Source organism: Leishmania infantum, chromosome 13 (assembly GCF_000002875.2).
Source record: "Leishmania infantum JPCM5 genome chromosome 13".
NCBI classification, from domain to species: domain Eukaryota; phylum Euglenozoa; class Kinetoplastea; order Trypanosomatida; family Trypanosomatidae; genus Leishmania; species Leishmania infantum.
In genome coordinates this window covers 586,148-600,312 of record NC_009397.2, presented here as the reverse complement: position 1 = coordinate 600,312, position 14,165 = coordinate 586,148, and the positions used below count along the sequence as shown (strand labels likewise).

Here is a 14,165-nt window from a genome sequence, read left to right as displayed (position 1 = left end):
TCTTCGCTTTTTTTCCGTGCAACCTTTGGGCTCCTTTCCCCTTCCCAATTCCTTTTCCGGGGGGGGAGCCCCATCCCAGTTGTGCTTGCAAGCGCGCGCTCGGGTCTCGCATTTTGGCCCTCACGCGGCCTGCTTCAGGAGGGCGTCGTTGTCTGGGGGTGCGGAGGACGCTGTCTCCATTTTCCACGTCCGCCGAGGTCATGAGGGGCGTGCGCCTGGATGGCTTCCCCGCATGTGCCTCGGCAGGTTGGACGCTGCCATGAGTCTGTGGCGGCGTGGGGTACTCCTCCCTCTCTTGCATCTGCACGTCTTTGACAGCAGTGGGCGCAAGCGTCATGATGGCGACTGGTGGATTTCTGCGGCACAGCTCGAGCACAGCCTTTGTCCGTCAGCACGAAGGGTGGGCGCTGGGCCCGGTGATAGCACGGTGGGGTGGCCCAGCATTGTTGCGGGCGCAGAATGAGCATGCAGATTAAAAAAGAAGTCAGAATAGTTATGAATACCCATCACTCGCTCCTTCTCTGTGTGTGTGTCTTTGTGTGTACAGCCCCGACTTTCGGTTGCTAGTATTGCCCTGTTCCCGTTCGTCTTGGTGCTTGCCTACGTAGGTGAAACTACCCTTGCCCATATCCTGCCCCCCCCGTCCACATTAAGAACACATGCACACAAAGGATGGCATTCACCAAGCTTTCTTTCCCGTGTGTCGTTTCACCCAACGGTTCTCTTTGTGGTGCCCTGTTTTTTTTTATGTTGATGGCTCAGCGGGTTTCGTCTGCGCGTGTATGCGCGCGAATCAACCGCCGCTGCTGCTCTCGTGCATGTGCAGGTAACGGATGTTTTGAAAGTCGTGTGCGCGCTGTGAGCCGTAACGTGGGTCTCGACGTGTTGTCTCGTAATACGCGAGCTTTCTCTATCCGTGTCGCAGAGACCCCTTCTTCGTTTTGGTTTGTGCTTGCGTGTTCCCCGAAGTGAAGCGAGGGGGTCTAATGTTGGTGTGGTTGCCTGTGCGTGGACGTGCTTCCGTGAAGCTATTCTTCTGTGCTATTCATCATGAGTAGAAGCCTACAGCCACACACGGACGCATACATCTTACCTCATCTCGCACCTTCGCACACACTGACAGAGCTGCTTGGAGACCCTCTCTTTTTCTCCCCTTTCTGCCGGTCTGTATATAGTCTATTGGTGCGCGCATCCCTGCACCCTCTGCCCTCCGATCTCCGTCCAACCATACACACACACATGCGCGCCCCTTCCTCGAACTCAGCGAAATCCTTTCTCTTTTCCCTTGTGTTGTCCCGTTGTCTCTACGGTCGAGCATGCCCTCGGTGTGCATTTCCGCCCTCCTCTCTCTCTCTCCGTCGCGTTTCGCTGCCTGCGGCCGAGGATGGATCGGGATGGAGAGACGCGATAGGAAAAGCGTCACATCGGCGGTGATGCTCGTATTGTTGTGTGCTTGGTCGCGCTGTGTATGTGCCTTGTACACATTGGCGGCATTCTTTTTTTTTCTGCTTTTTTTTTCGTAAACGAGTGCGCCGGCGCCTTTCCCTCGCGTCATCTCTTTTCTTTTTTCTTCTTCGCTGCCGTTGATTGGCTCAGCCTGCGTCTGATGACGTCGTCGTCTCTCTCTGTCTGTCTGTCGGTACGTGTCTGTGTGCGTGTGTCTGATCCTTAGTCTTGCGGAGGCGATTTGGCGTGCCGCAAAGAGGGGGCGCCGCGCCCGTCCTCGCGACTCCTCTTGAACGGGATAACTTTGCTGTGGCTGCGTCGGCACTTCCGCCTCTCTCCTTGCCTCGCTCTGTGCATCGGCCTCCACGCCCCAGCTTCATGTTTGCTGGTTGTTGCGCACGACTCATCGAGCCACAACACAAAATGGAAAGCACAAAGAAAAAAATCGCGGAAAGTGACGTTGGCAATGCGGTCACCGCGTGAAAGCGCGAACGGCGTCACGTGCACCCCGCCCTCTCTCCTCGCCCTTCCCCTGTGGTGCTGCCCTGCCGCATCGTTGCTCGCGCCGGTCTCTTCCTCTTCGGCCTCCCTCTAACCATGCACATGCACGTGAACGCACCTATGCGCGCAACTTCGCCGCACAGCGCGTGGATGTCGTTCACCTAACCTGCTCTCGCTATCGCTCTCTCGCCCTCGCCCTCGCTCTTTCCCTTCGCTCTCCCCACCGTGTGTGTCTGCGCCAGCCTTTCCGCGTCCACGTGTGAGACCACCTGGACGGTCAGGCGTCTCAAAGAGAGGCCGTCCGCTGTCCATCGTCCATATCACGATTCCCCTTCCTCTTCCTGACTATCGTGGCACGCATACCTTTCCGCTCTGCCGCCCCCTCCGCGACACACCGTGGGACCCGAGATTCACGCAGGACTGCGCGCTCGTCGCCCACCCACGCCTCGCAGACGCAGTGGCTGCGGCAGCGCATGCCCACACATCTGCAAGCACCACAGCACCCAAACTGAGGTTTTCGATCGTTGTGGCTCTGCTTCTGCCCTACTTGGGCCACGCTGTGGGGCGGCCGGCTGCTCGAGGCGTGTATCTGTACGCGGAGCGCTTCCTTTTGGTTTCTTTGCGCAGAAGCTTCACGCACTCGTGTCCGCCTTCCCCAAGACGTCGGTGACGGGCCGGTCTGGCACCGCCGTAGGGAGATCTGTGGTACGTAACATCGGCGCAGAAAACAGCTAGCACTTCTGCCCCTCCATCCCTTCCCACCCCCAAATAGTGCAGGCGTGTCTTACGTCGAGGCGCTGAGCGAGGTGCTTGAGTTGTGACCACCACCACGGCGGACTTCGGCGAGCAGCAGCAGCAGCATCGGTAGAGTAGAAATCGAGAAGGTGACAGAGAGATCGGAAAAGCGCCATAGAGCACAAGCAAGTGTGCGCATCGCTGCCGCCATAACGACGTGGCGCTCGTGGTTACGTCTCTCTCTGCGCAATCCGACGAGAGAGGTGCGGCTGCCAAAAAAAAAAACAAGAGCGGCCCTCCAGCTCCAGTGAATCGCCCCCCCCCCCCCCTCGCACCTTCGCACTCCTCCCTGCTCCTTACGTGCACTCACAGTGCAACGTATTAGCGTTCGTGCTCTTGCGCTGCCGAGGCAACGGGGCCCGTCGTGGCAGGGGTAAGGAGCGCTTGCCAAGTCTTGCGCGCGTGTCCGCGCTGGCCCTCGTGATCAAGAAAGGATTGCGCGCACGCAAACGAAAGGCGTGTCGTAGAGCAAGCGGCGGTGAGGGCGGAGCGAGCTGGTTCGGACAGCCACGCGCCTACGTGCGTTGCGACAGCGTGGCTGCACGACCGAAGGAGGAAGGGAAAAAGGGCGGTAGCGAATAAAGGGGAGGCGCCCTGACACTCACAGAACGAGGCGCACAGCGCGTACATGTATAAGCCATCCACACCAACCAAACGACGCGGCCGGTGTCTCCCAGGCAAGCTGCGACACAAGCCGAAACCGGGAGATCAGGAGACTAGCGCGAGCGAAAAGGAAAGCGCTCGGCCGGCGCCGACGTCCTCGACACCGAGTGTGGGCACTAGCAGCAGCGGCGGCGGCCATTGTGAATCTCTCACCGCACCATTCTCCTCGACGCCATCAACGTCTGGCGAAATTGGACAGACACACACGCGCCGATCCTTGAGACACAGCATCATTCAGAGCGGTGGCGGATTCGGCTACCTGCGCGTGACCACAGAAACCCCAGAACTGGCACCGTCTCCCGCAAGCACAAATACGGGACTGGGTAGCAGAGCAGACACGTTCTCTCGAGCGCCCGCACCAACGTCGTCACCAAAGGAGTTGCACGAAGACACCAAAGCATGGCCACCGGGGCAGCAGCCGCGAACGCAAGCCTCGTCTCCGTCCTTCCCAAACCCCAGCACACCGGCGGAATCGTCACTAGCGAGGCTGCGGGCTTTAGCGGGGCTGACGCCCTTGCGCATGTCCTCGCATGATCCTCAGGCGTTGTTGTCAAACTTATACCGCAACGAGGAGTCGCCCCTCCGTCATTCGTGCGACGCCAGATCCGAGCTCGGTAGCAGTGGCCCGTCGTCGGCGTCATCGTCGCGCGTGTCGTCGCCGTACACTCCCGATCTCGTACGGCGGCTGTCCTTCCTAAACGGCACGTCCGCGCAGACCACGCTGGCTCTGGTGCAGAGGGACCGACTGAAGCACCTCCGCAGCGGTGCGCGAAAGCCACCGTCACCGCCCATCGCCCCATCGTTTCATAAGGAAGAAGAGAGCGCTGGGCAGCAGTCCAAAGGGCCGCCAGCGGTGCAGACTGTCAACGGCACGGCGGCTTCCGCTGGTCGCGGTCCCTTCCTCACCCCGTCGCTGGGTCTCGCCGACCTGCGCGCCTCAGCGTCGACATTATATCGCAACGAAGAAGACACTGATGGCGATCATCGTTCTGGCACGGAGAGCAGCTCGGCGCGGTCGACTAAGTCGCTGCTGAGTCGCCTACGCGCCTCCAGCCCGTGCCCAACCTCAGCTGCTGAGTGCGGTAGCGATTCGCATCCTTACATCCCACCCAAGGACGGCGTGGCTGGCGGTGGGTCTGTCGTCGGTGGGGCACCGACGCCTCACGAGCTACCAACAGGATCACCGTGGAAGTCAGCCGCGACGCTCGTGGCGCCCAGGCCGCTCGCGGAGCCATCTCCCTCGCCAGGGACGGGCCGGCCTCAGCCATCCGACATCTCAACACGGCTCGCGCAGCTGCGCGAACGAGCATCGGCGTCGCCGACATTGTTGCCTCCCACCGCGACAGTGGGGGCCTCTGTGGCGTCGCGGACGGGGTCGGCGCAGGCGCCGCCGCAGCAGCCGCATTCTCTCGTGAACCTTTCCCGTCTGCGTCGGCTCGCCAACCTCCAGCACCCGCATCCACAACCGTCGGCGCAGCGGTCGGGTGCAACACTGAATGAGGACCGTGAAAGCAGGCCAAGCCCGACACCAGCAGCGGCTCTGGAAGCCGCGCTTGAGCGTACACTGCAGCACCGCGTGCTGGCGGAGGCCACCGCCGCACGCAGTGACGCCACCCCAACGCCACCTGCAGCGATCGACAGCGACGAGCCCTACTTGGACCCAGTCGAAGCGCAGGAGCGTGCCGCGCGCCGCCACAAGTCAGAAAACGCATTGCCGTCACACGAGAGCGGTGCGAAGCAGGACCGCAACCACGCAGCCACCAAAATGAGTATGCCCCGCGCGCCACCGCGAAAAGGTGCGGTGTCCAAGACAGCCAAGAAGGAGAGTGCGGCGGCGGCTGTGGTGCTCAAGGGCCACCTGGGAAAGGGCACCCGCGGCAACACCTGCCACGCGAGCATCGTGACGCCCTCAACGGCACCGACGGACAAGATCGGCACGGCCGCGGTCGAAGGCGCCGTGAAGTGTGCGAGCAACCCAGTGCGGGCGAAGCAGCTGATGAACAAGTTGCGCAGCCTGGCCGCCCCGGTGCCGGTCGGCGAGGCAGCAGGCGAGAAGAACCCGGAGGCTGTACCCAATCCGTTTCTCGGGAGCGCCGTAGCACCGCCGGTGCACTACCTGCGCGAGTGCCTATCGCAGCAGCCATCACCTTTGGCGCCGAACAAGGCAGGCAAGGCGCTCTTGAGAAGCGTGTCGTTGTTACCGCCGTCCTGGTCGACCTCCTCGCCGTTCGCTGCGCTGGCCTCGCCGTCGCTTCACGCGGCGCTGACGCAAGCCTCGGCGGCACTCCTCAAAGAGCGTGGCACCGCTGGCAGTGCCAAGGGCTCGGATGATGTCAGCGATGGCGAGGAGCACGCGAGAGCGCCCTCCTCTTCCTCCTTCGCCTCTGTATCCCCACACTATTCTTACCCGTCCATGATGACTCGCAGCGCCACTGCGGCGGCGGCTGCCGCGGTAGCCGCAGCGGCCAAGACGACACCGGCAACAACGATGATGGCCGCCACCAGCATGGCCGGCACGACTCGTGTCTTCTCAAAGGCGAGCACACTTACTGCCAGCGCCCGAAGCCGCAAGAACAGCACTGACATGCGGTGTTTCGTCTTCGACACCTCCTCTCTCCTCGACTCCGAGCCGGGCGTGATGAACTTGATCTTGGAGAAGTCGTTCATTGGTATCCCCTTCACTGTGCTCGACGAGCTGGACCGCATGCACAAGGACCGTGGCGGCAGCGCCAAGGACGACCACGCCGTCACCGCCGCCGCATCCACCGCTGGTGTGAACAGCACCCACGATCGCGAGTGGCGCCGGCAACGGGCTCATGAGCTGCGCAACTGGATTGCGGCGTGCTTGAGCAATGAGGCACAGAGTCACCTATGGCTGCAGAAACGGACGGAGGTGGTCCGGGAATACGACAGGCATGCCACGACCAATGATGACCGCATTCTCGGCTACGCCGTCTACCTCAGTCAGCACCAGGCCGCGAAGGTGCTCTTCGTTACCGAGGACAAGTTCCTGCGCATCAAGGCGAGCTCGGAGCTGGGAAAGGCGTACGCGTACAGCGACATCCGCAAGTTGGTTGGCATGCCGCCACTCCCGACAGCGTCGTCGACGGCAGCGCAAGGGAGGAGTGGCAAGAAGTAGAAGACAGCAGCGCTGGAGAGGCAGGAAGGGAGGTTGAAATTTTCGTACGAGTACAGGTGATCATGTGGCACTAGATACGAGGACGCCTTGTGTGCGGCACCGGCCCCACCTCCTTCCCACTCGGATCACGTCCTTATCGCCCGTAGCTCCCCTGCGCAATGTATACATGTGCGTGTGGTCGTGCTAAGGAATGATACTTGCCTTCTGCGCGGCTAGGTACCAGCTGCTGCTGCTGAAGGGTGTTGCGCGCGTGTAGGTCAAGCTCGTTACAGGCCCCTCACCCTATGCGACCGGAGCCACCACCCTCCCCGCTTGCATCGTCTCCGCTCATCCGCCTACTCCGTCATTTCAACTGCCCTGTTCTGCTCGTACTCGCGCAAAGGGATCGGGTGGCCCGTAGGACCGCTGCAGCCGCCTCCGCGTCTTCTGTCCACGCCCCATTCGCTGTTGTCCAGCTGCTCCGCGAGAGTGCGGGGTGATGCTGGGAGGTGTTCGTGCGGAGCGGAGATGGTGGTGGGGGAAGGGACGCAGGCAGTGACGACGCTTGAGTCGGCCCGTGCGTGCCGGAGCAGCGGAGGGGCCCATTACCGTTCCACCTCTCCATCCTTTCAGCGACCCCGCACAACAGAGTCTTACAACTCAGCCCTTCAACGCGTGCCGGTGCGAGTACACAGACACGCGCACGACGCACCCACATCGGCACACGCGCGTGCTCCAGTGTGTACCCGTGGCCCTCTTCCGCCTCTCTCAGGGCTTTGCTGTTTTTTTGTTCGCTTTCGTGTTTTGGAGCTTCCCGCAGCCGCCTTCCTGCTACCGAGCGCTCTACCCTCTGCAGAGTTTCCCAGAGGTGCGCATCTCGCCTGTGCGCGCAGGGCTCCGTGCAGGCGCGTGCGCCTGTAGATCTCTCGTCTCCTTTCCCTTTTTCTTTTTTTGTTCTTGACTCTTCGGCTGAGAAGCGTTACAGAGCCATTCTGACAACCACGGAAGTGCAGGAGACGCATCAAGCCAAGTGTGCTCCCCGGCTCCCGGACAGGTGGACGAGGGTTTGGGGTGATGGTGGTGGTGGCGAGGTGCAGGGAAGCCGAAAGCACTGCGTTCTCACGGCAACGAAGGCCGCTGTTTCAGTTTAGCCATGCCGCGAGCTACTATGCACTCCAGCTGCACCGACGAACACGAAGCGTCCATCCCTCTCTCCTCTCCTTGTACGCTCCGTCTGTGCCCCTCCTGCATCGCTTCCTTCTACACCTCTGCTCTTCGCCGTCCTTCTCGCATCTCAGGAAGACGAAGCTGGCGTCATACAGATTTCAGCGCCGTTGCACGGACGCCCATCTACAGCGATCTGTGCTCTCTCTCTCTCTTTCGCTGTGCGTGTGTGGGTTGTCCGCGGATTGTCTCATGCAGGCGCTCACCTCTCGACTTCGCCATGCGTGTGTCGTCTCTCCCCATCATCATTGACGAGTTTCCGGCACTCGCCGGCCGCCGCAGCTACAGCGGCAGCGGGCCGGAGTTGTTTTTTCTCACTCACTTTCACACGGACCACATGAAGGGCCTCAGCTCTACCTGGACGGCCGGTTTCATCATCACCAGCACCCTCACTCGGCAACTGCTGCTGAACAAGTTTGAAGGACTTCGCGGACGCGTTCTCGGGCTGCCCTTCTGGTGTCGCACCTCCGTTCTCTCCGCCGCTGCCGCGGCGCACAGCGAAACCGACAGCAGCACCACCACTGCGGTCCCTGTAGTGTACGTCACGCTGCTTCCGGCGTTTCACGTACCTGGTAGCGCCATGATTTACATTGAGACGCCGTCCGGCGTCACCTACCTGCACACCGGCGACTTCAAGTACACAGAGACGGCGGCCCAGATGTCCCCACTGCGCACCTTCTTCCAGTCGCACCGAGTCGACCACCTCTATCTGGACGACACCTGGCTTCACTTGGGGCACGCAGAGCTGAAGTCGTGGCCGGCGCGCACTGAAAGCCCACTCGTCGGCCACCGCGGCGTTGGCATTGCTGACAGCGGCATCCGCGTGCTAAGCAAGTTGCTGGACGCAGATCAGGTGGAAGAGGCGATCGAAGCGATTGGGCGTCGTATGGACTACCAGCGCCAACTGCATGCGCAGTGGGTGCAGCAACAGTCGCAATGCGACGCCAACGGCACCGCCGAGGCACTGACACCTTCATCCTCATCCTCATCAGCATCCGCTGAGCCGAGCAACACTCGACTGCCATTTGTTGTTCGTGTGTACCTGCACAATCAGTTCGGTAAGGAGATGCTCATCCAGCAACTGGCAGCGCGGCTGCGCACGAGGGCTATCATCGACGACGCCCGCTACGCACGTCTACTCACCGTGGTGGAAGCGCTTGAGGAGGAGCGGGATGACCTGAAGGCTTTTGAGGGGGCAAGCCCTGCCCGCCTTGACGGTGCTGCGCCACCGCTGTCGGCGGAGGAGCTGGCGTGGCGGGCCTCCGGTGGCGAGGCCGCCCACTACCCGTACGACCTCAACTGCTTTGTTTCTTTCTCACAAGCTCAGCAACAGCAGCAGCAGTGGTGGGCATGCTTAAGAAACGGCCGTGGTGCGATGCTACCACAGCAACCACAGCCGTCCGCTGACCACTCGGTCAAACGCTCGTGCGAGCCGCCTCTCATCGAGGTAGTCAGCAGCCGTGCCTCGATCGAGCCTGCCACCATGCAAGCGGCCTCGGCAGCGCGTGGTGGGACTCCGTACTACGGTGTCGTCATCTCAGGCTGGGCCCGGCTGCAGTCACAGACGCACGGTCCAGCGGCAAGTGGCCAGGTTTGGCAAGTCCCAACGACGCTTCACAGCACACCGCAGGAGATTGTGGACTTCGTCGCGCTACTTCGCCCGCTGTCAGTGACACCGTTGCACTACCGCCCCAGCCGAGGGGAGGTTGTTATGCAGCGCCTTGGGCCGTACCTGCGCGTGCCCTTTGTGAACAACCACGACACCGGCTGTGGCGCAACAGCAGCGGCGACGACGGGCAGGGACGCAGTGGCCCTGAGAGGCGGTGTTGTGCGGTGGATGCCGTACTTGCCGGCTTACCTACTCTCGCAGGTGGGAGGCAGCGACAGTCGAAGCGGTCTTGGCACCTTGACCCTCTTAGGGCTGCTTGGCGCACGCGATGCCGCCGCCGTTTGTGATGATGGCCTTGACGCGCTCGAGGAGAAGCCGCGGCGGGGATTCCGTATTCGCCCTGCGGGAATGCCACCCCCCTCGTCTAAGGCGGCGGTGGCGGCGTCTCGATCGGGTGGAGAGGCACCGGGAGGCTGCGACTCGCGCACCGCTGCGATCACCGCGCCGTACTTCTTCGCTCCCTCTCCCAAGTCGACGACGCCGCTTCCTGACCAGGGAATGACAGACGTGTGCGGCAAGGCAAAGAATCCCACAGACACGTCGGTGAGTTCACGCGCGCGCGCCGATGGTCTGCGCATGTCGACGTTGTTGCCGTCGTGGAGGCTATACTGTCTCACACAGTCGTGCCTCAGCACGCATCAGTCTGGCGGCAAGCGTGAGCGAGTTGACGCCGAGATGGATGGGCAGAGCATGGCCGCTCACCGTGCCGAGCGCCACGCTGCCACCACAATGAAGATCGAGTCCGGTGAAAAAGCTGTGAAGGCAGCGAATGACGACAATAAGGACTGCCCCGCCGTGCTGCTCAGCAGCAGCAGCGCCACCACCGGTCTTCCCTCGCTGTCCGACATCGCCGACAATGTGCTGGCCTGAGCAAGACAGTGTGGCGTATGTGTGTGTCCGTTTGTGTGCGAAATGGCGAACAGTGTGGATCGGTGGGGCAGCGCGTGGCCCACGACTCGGCAAGTCCGCTCATGCGCTCATACACACAGTCGCATCACCCTCCACTGCGACCAGCGCAATGCTATCGCACCAGAAGCAGTCGTACTCGTGTTCTGCCAATCTTCGTTGCTGCTCGCCTTACATAGACGCACGCGCACTCACACACATGTAGTATTCCCGCATATATCATAGAGGGACGCACGCACATGACCGCACCGCGCATCCCAGACTTCCCTGCCGCCTCTCAAAACGGCTGAGTCTGTGCAGGGTTGAGCCGTTGACGAAGCGCTCCAGGACGTGCCTACAACCGTCCGTCTTCCCTCTTTACTCCGCTGCTTATCTTCACACTTCGTGCATGCGTCCATCCGTCTCTTTTCTCCTCCTCCTCTTTCGCTCCTTGTCTTCACCGCTGATGCCGCGTCGTGGTGGAACTCAATGCGGCCGGAGGCGACTCGTCGCGTGTGCCACGCGGTCGCTGCCGCCACACCCACGGGCATGCGTGTGCGCACAAAACGCTCGCTTCACACTGCCATACCATCAACTCCATTTCAAACACGCAACAACAATAATTTTTTTCAGGTTTTGTGGGCGTCCCCCCCCCTCCACCACTACCACGAGAAAGCAAAACAAACACACACAAAAAAAGAAAGGAACGAACGACCCTCTGTGGTGTGTATCCGTGGTCGGTCCTCTTCGCACGCTCGAGCCAATCACCCCCCCCCCCTTACCCCTCCCCCTGTTCGCACACCGGCAACGCGCCAAACGCGCGTACGCGTACGTAAGAAACGATGTCCAAGACGGACGAAAACGGCAATGAGCTCATGGAGATAGAGGAGGTGGCGGTCTCCGACGGCGGTGCCGCCCGCTTCGCCGCCGTTGACGTGAAGAGCGGCGAGGAGCGCTTCAACGTCATTTGGCAGGACAGCGGCAAGCTCATGCGCTTCGATGAGGGCGAGAACCAGTGGAAGGAGCGTGGGCAGGGCACGGCCAAGGTGCTTCAACGCAAGGATAACACGTCCAAGTACATGTTCGTCTTCCGTCGGGAAGGCGTTGGCAAGCTGGCGGCGCAGCACTACCTAGTGAAGGGCATGAAGGTGACCAAGCACAAGCAGGGTGAAAAGATTCTTGTGTGGTCTGCCTTCAAGGACTTCACCGATGACGAGGAGGGATTCCCGGAGAACTTCGTGATGCGACTGTCATCCAAGGAGGCAGCGGACAAGGCTCTGGCCGAGATGATGGGGGCGATTGAGAAGTCAAGCGTGTAGACGAGCGGCCGCATACAGACATCCACGCTCACGAGTGCATCTCGCACTGAGTTCTTGTGCGTGCGTGTGTGTCGAGCAGAAACGAAGAAGAGCAATGTGTGCAGCCGGGCATGCAGGTGCGCCTGAGTGTGTGTGCTCTTCGGAGAGGAAGGAGAGCGCACGTATTTTGTCTAAAACGCAGGTGCCCATAACGTCGCCTCTTCGAGACCACTTTTCTCTCTGCATTCTTGTTCCTTGCCGTTGGCGAAGCGTGTGTGTGTGTGTGTGGGCACAGAGGCGTTGCCGCGTATCTCTGCGCTCTTCGAACCTGTTCTTTCTCTCTCCGTAACTCTTTGACGACGACGTGCCTGCGCGTGCACATGTGTTGTGTATCGGCGCCGCGTGTGGAGAAGCGGCGTTATGCTGGATCGCCGGCAAAGGAAGCCAGGCGGAGGCTCTTCACGGTGTGTGCACGGATGGCCCCTCTGCGTATGCGTGCTGTTGTGAGCGGTTATGGGCGGTCGAGTGCAGAGCCACGCTAACGCCCCACTCTCTCCCGCCCACACATGCGCACGTGTGCGTATGTTCGGTGTGTCTGCCGCGTGCTCTGTGTGATGCTGTGCTGTTCTGGTGGTTTCCTCCGTTTCTTTCTCTCTCCATGTGTGTGTATGACCGAAGTGTGTACGCACTTCAACGACGATAGCAGCATGTGGACGCCTAAACAAAACGAAAAAAAAAAGGATGGAGGTGACCGTCGAGGTGTGGTGGCGACGGCGGCGCCCGTGTGTGCGCCTCTGCCAAGCCGCAATCACCACTTACGGTTACCCTGGGACACGCTGCGCAGCGCGTGCTCTTGCTGCATTTCAGAGTGAAAGGAAACTTGACAAGGAAGCATGACTGCTCGTCAGCAACTGCTGACGCGCTAGCCGCTGCTTCTGCTGCTCGAGTGCGTGTTTCGAACAAGGCGAGTCGGCCACGCACCTAGCATCCATGGCGTCAAGGGCGCACTCACCTGCCTCCGCCCTTGGAGGTGCTCTCTCATCTATGAGCCATCCCCGATTCTTTCGCCGTGCCCTCTACTTAACTCATTTCTCGGGCGCTCCTCTTCCGCCCACGCACCCCACCCCTTCCACACACCGACGCAGGCACACGGCTTGCTGCAAAGAGCCGACAGGCCCCCTGCGAGGGGCAGGCAAGCAAACACGAAGACAACAGCCATTCTTATTCATGCAACCTCGCTCGCGTGTTTGACGTCGACTCGACGTGCGCACGTGCGTGCATGTGTACGTGTTCCCATCACTGATGCTGTGGTCTTCCTTGGCAGCACTCGCGCGCACACGCATAAAAAGCTCTCGGATTCCCGAGATACAGAAAGCTAGAACACATACACAGAGAGCTAGTGAGCAAGAGAGAATATGCATGCGGCACCGCTGCAACGATCACCTCATCTATACATATATATATATATATCGGCAGATCTTCTTGTCTGCTCCCTTCGCTCGTTTCCTTCCGCTACAGGACCGGATGCTGTCCACAGATCCACCCGCAACGCACGAGCGCACACCCCAAAACACCTCGTAGTTGCTGCTGGCCGCATTGGCCGCACTGTTGCTTTTGTGTCGTTATGCATGGAAGTTGGGCTCGTGCTTTTTCACCTCGACTCCTTACTCTTCTCGCGCGGCACACCGGACATTGCGCGCGCGCACTCTCACTCCTCCGCCGTCTCACTCTCCTCGATTGGTACCTTTCCATCTCCACCACCCCATCACCTGCAACGCCCTCCAGTAGCTAACATCACCACCACCACCCCTCCCGCCCTCGTGCTCTCCGTCTCTCGCTGTGACTGTTGACAAGTTTTCGTCGTGGGCACGCATTCGTTTCTGCAAGGTACCTTCTTCCCCCGCCTCCTCATTTCTGCAGCCCTCCCCCGCCCCCACTCCTCCATGGTAATGCCATCGCTTGGCCTCCGTAAATCGAGGTATGCCAAGGGGTGGATCTTATCCGCGGCGCCGCTGCTCTGCGGTGTGCTGAACTCCCTCCTCTAGTGTATCCGTTGAGTGAGGAAGTGATTGAAGGGTGGTGGTGCAAGAGGATCCAGAAGTGCGGATAAGTATGCCTGCAACGGCTTGCTGCGCGTGTAAGGTGGCGTGCGCCGCGCAAGTCCTAGAGGAATGATCATCAAGTCCAACTCTTGTCTTACTTGCATGTATGCTCCTCTTGCATCTTCACGGCTCTCATCTACGCGAGTCCTCTCCCGCGCCCTGCCACATCCGATGACCCCTCCCCCATCCTCGACCCTCTTCTATCGCTATCCATGCTATGCTCGTTCTCTGTTAGCCCAGCCGCCTTTCTCTCTCTCTATTTTACGTGTTGCTCCCATGAAACGACTCCTTACACTCACTGAGGCTCTCGCTCGCTCTGCGCGTGCGTGCGTCAGGGGGCGTCGGCGGAGGGCACGCCTCCCTCCCCTTTTTCTTTGTTGCTGTTGCGCTTGTACCTCCGCGATCTCTTCCTTCTCCCCTGAGCAGGCGCACGCCTCCCTGTCGATGAGTGAGCGTGCGTGTGT

General features: G+C 60.7%; 3 protein-coding genes across 3 annotated transcripts; all 3 read left to right on the top strand.

Annotated features, from left to right (window-relative positions):
- Positions 1–3,370: 3,370 nt before the first annotated feature.
- On the top strand, positions 3,371–6,544 carry LINJ_13_1550 (conserved hypothetical protein; the record flags this gene model as incomplete). The annotated part of the gene is made up of 1 exon (XM_001464132.1): positions 3,371–6,544. The coding sequence occupies one exon, from the start codon at positions 3,371–3,373 to the stop codon at positions 6,542–6,544; it is 3,174 nt and encodes a 1,057-aa protein (XP_001464169.1).
- Positions 6,545–7,967: 1,423 nt separating this feature from the next.
- LINJ_13_1540 (conserved hypothetical protein) lies at positions 7,968–10,286 on the top strand (the record flags this gene model as incomplete). Its single annotated transcript, XM_001464131.1, has 1 exon — positions 7,968–10,286. The coding sequence occupies one exon, from the start codon at positions 7,968–7,970 to the stop codon at positions 10,284–10,286; it is 2,319 nt and encodes a 772-aa protein (XP_001464168.1).
- Positions 10,287–11,143: 857 nt separating this feature from the next.
- Positions 11,144–11,620, top strand: LINJ_13_1530 (putative Ran-binding protein 1; the record flags this gene model as incomplete). The annotated part of the gene is made up of 1 exon (XM_001464130.1): positions 11,144–11,620. The coding sequence occupies one exon, from the start codon at positions 11,144–11,146 to the stop codon at positions 11,618–11,620; it is 477 nt and encodes a 158-aa protein (XP_001464167.1).
- Between the last annotated feature and the right edge of the window lie 2,545 nt (positions 11,621–14,165).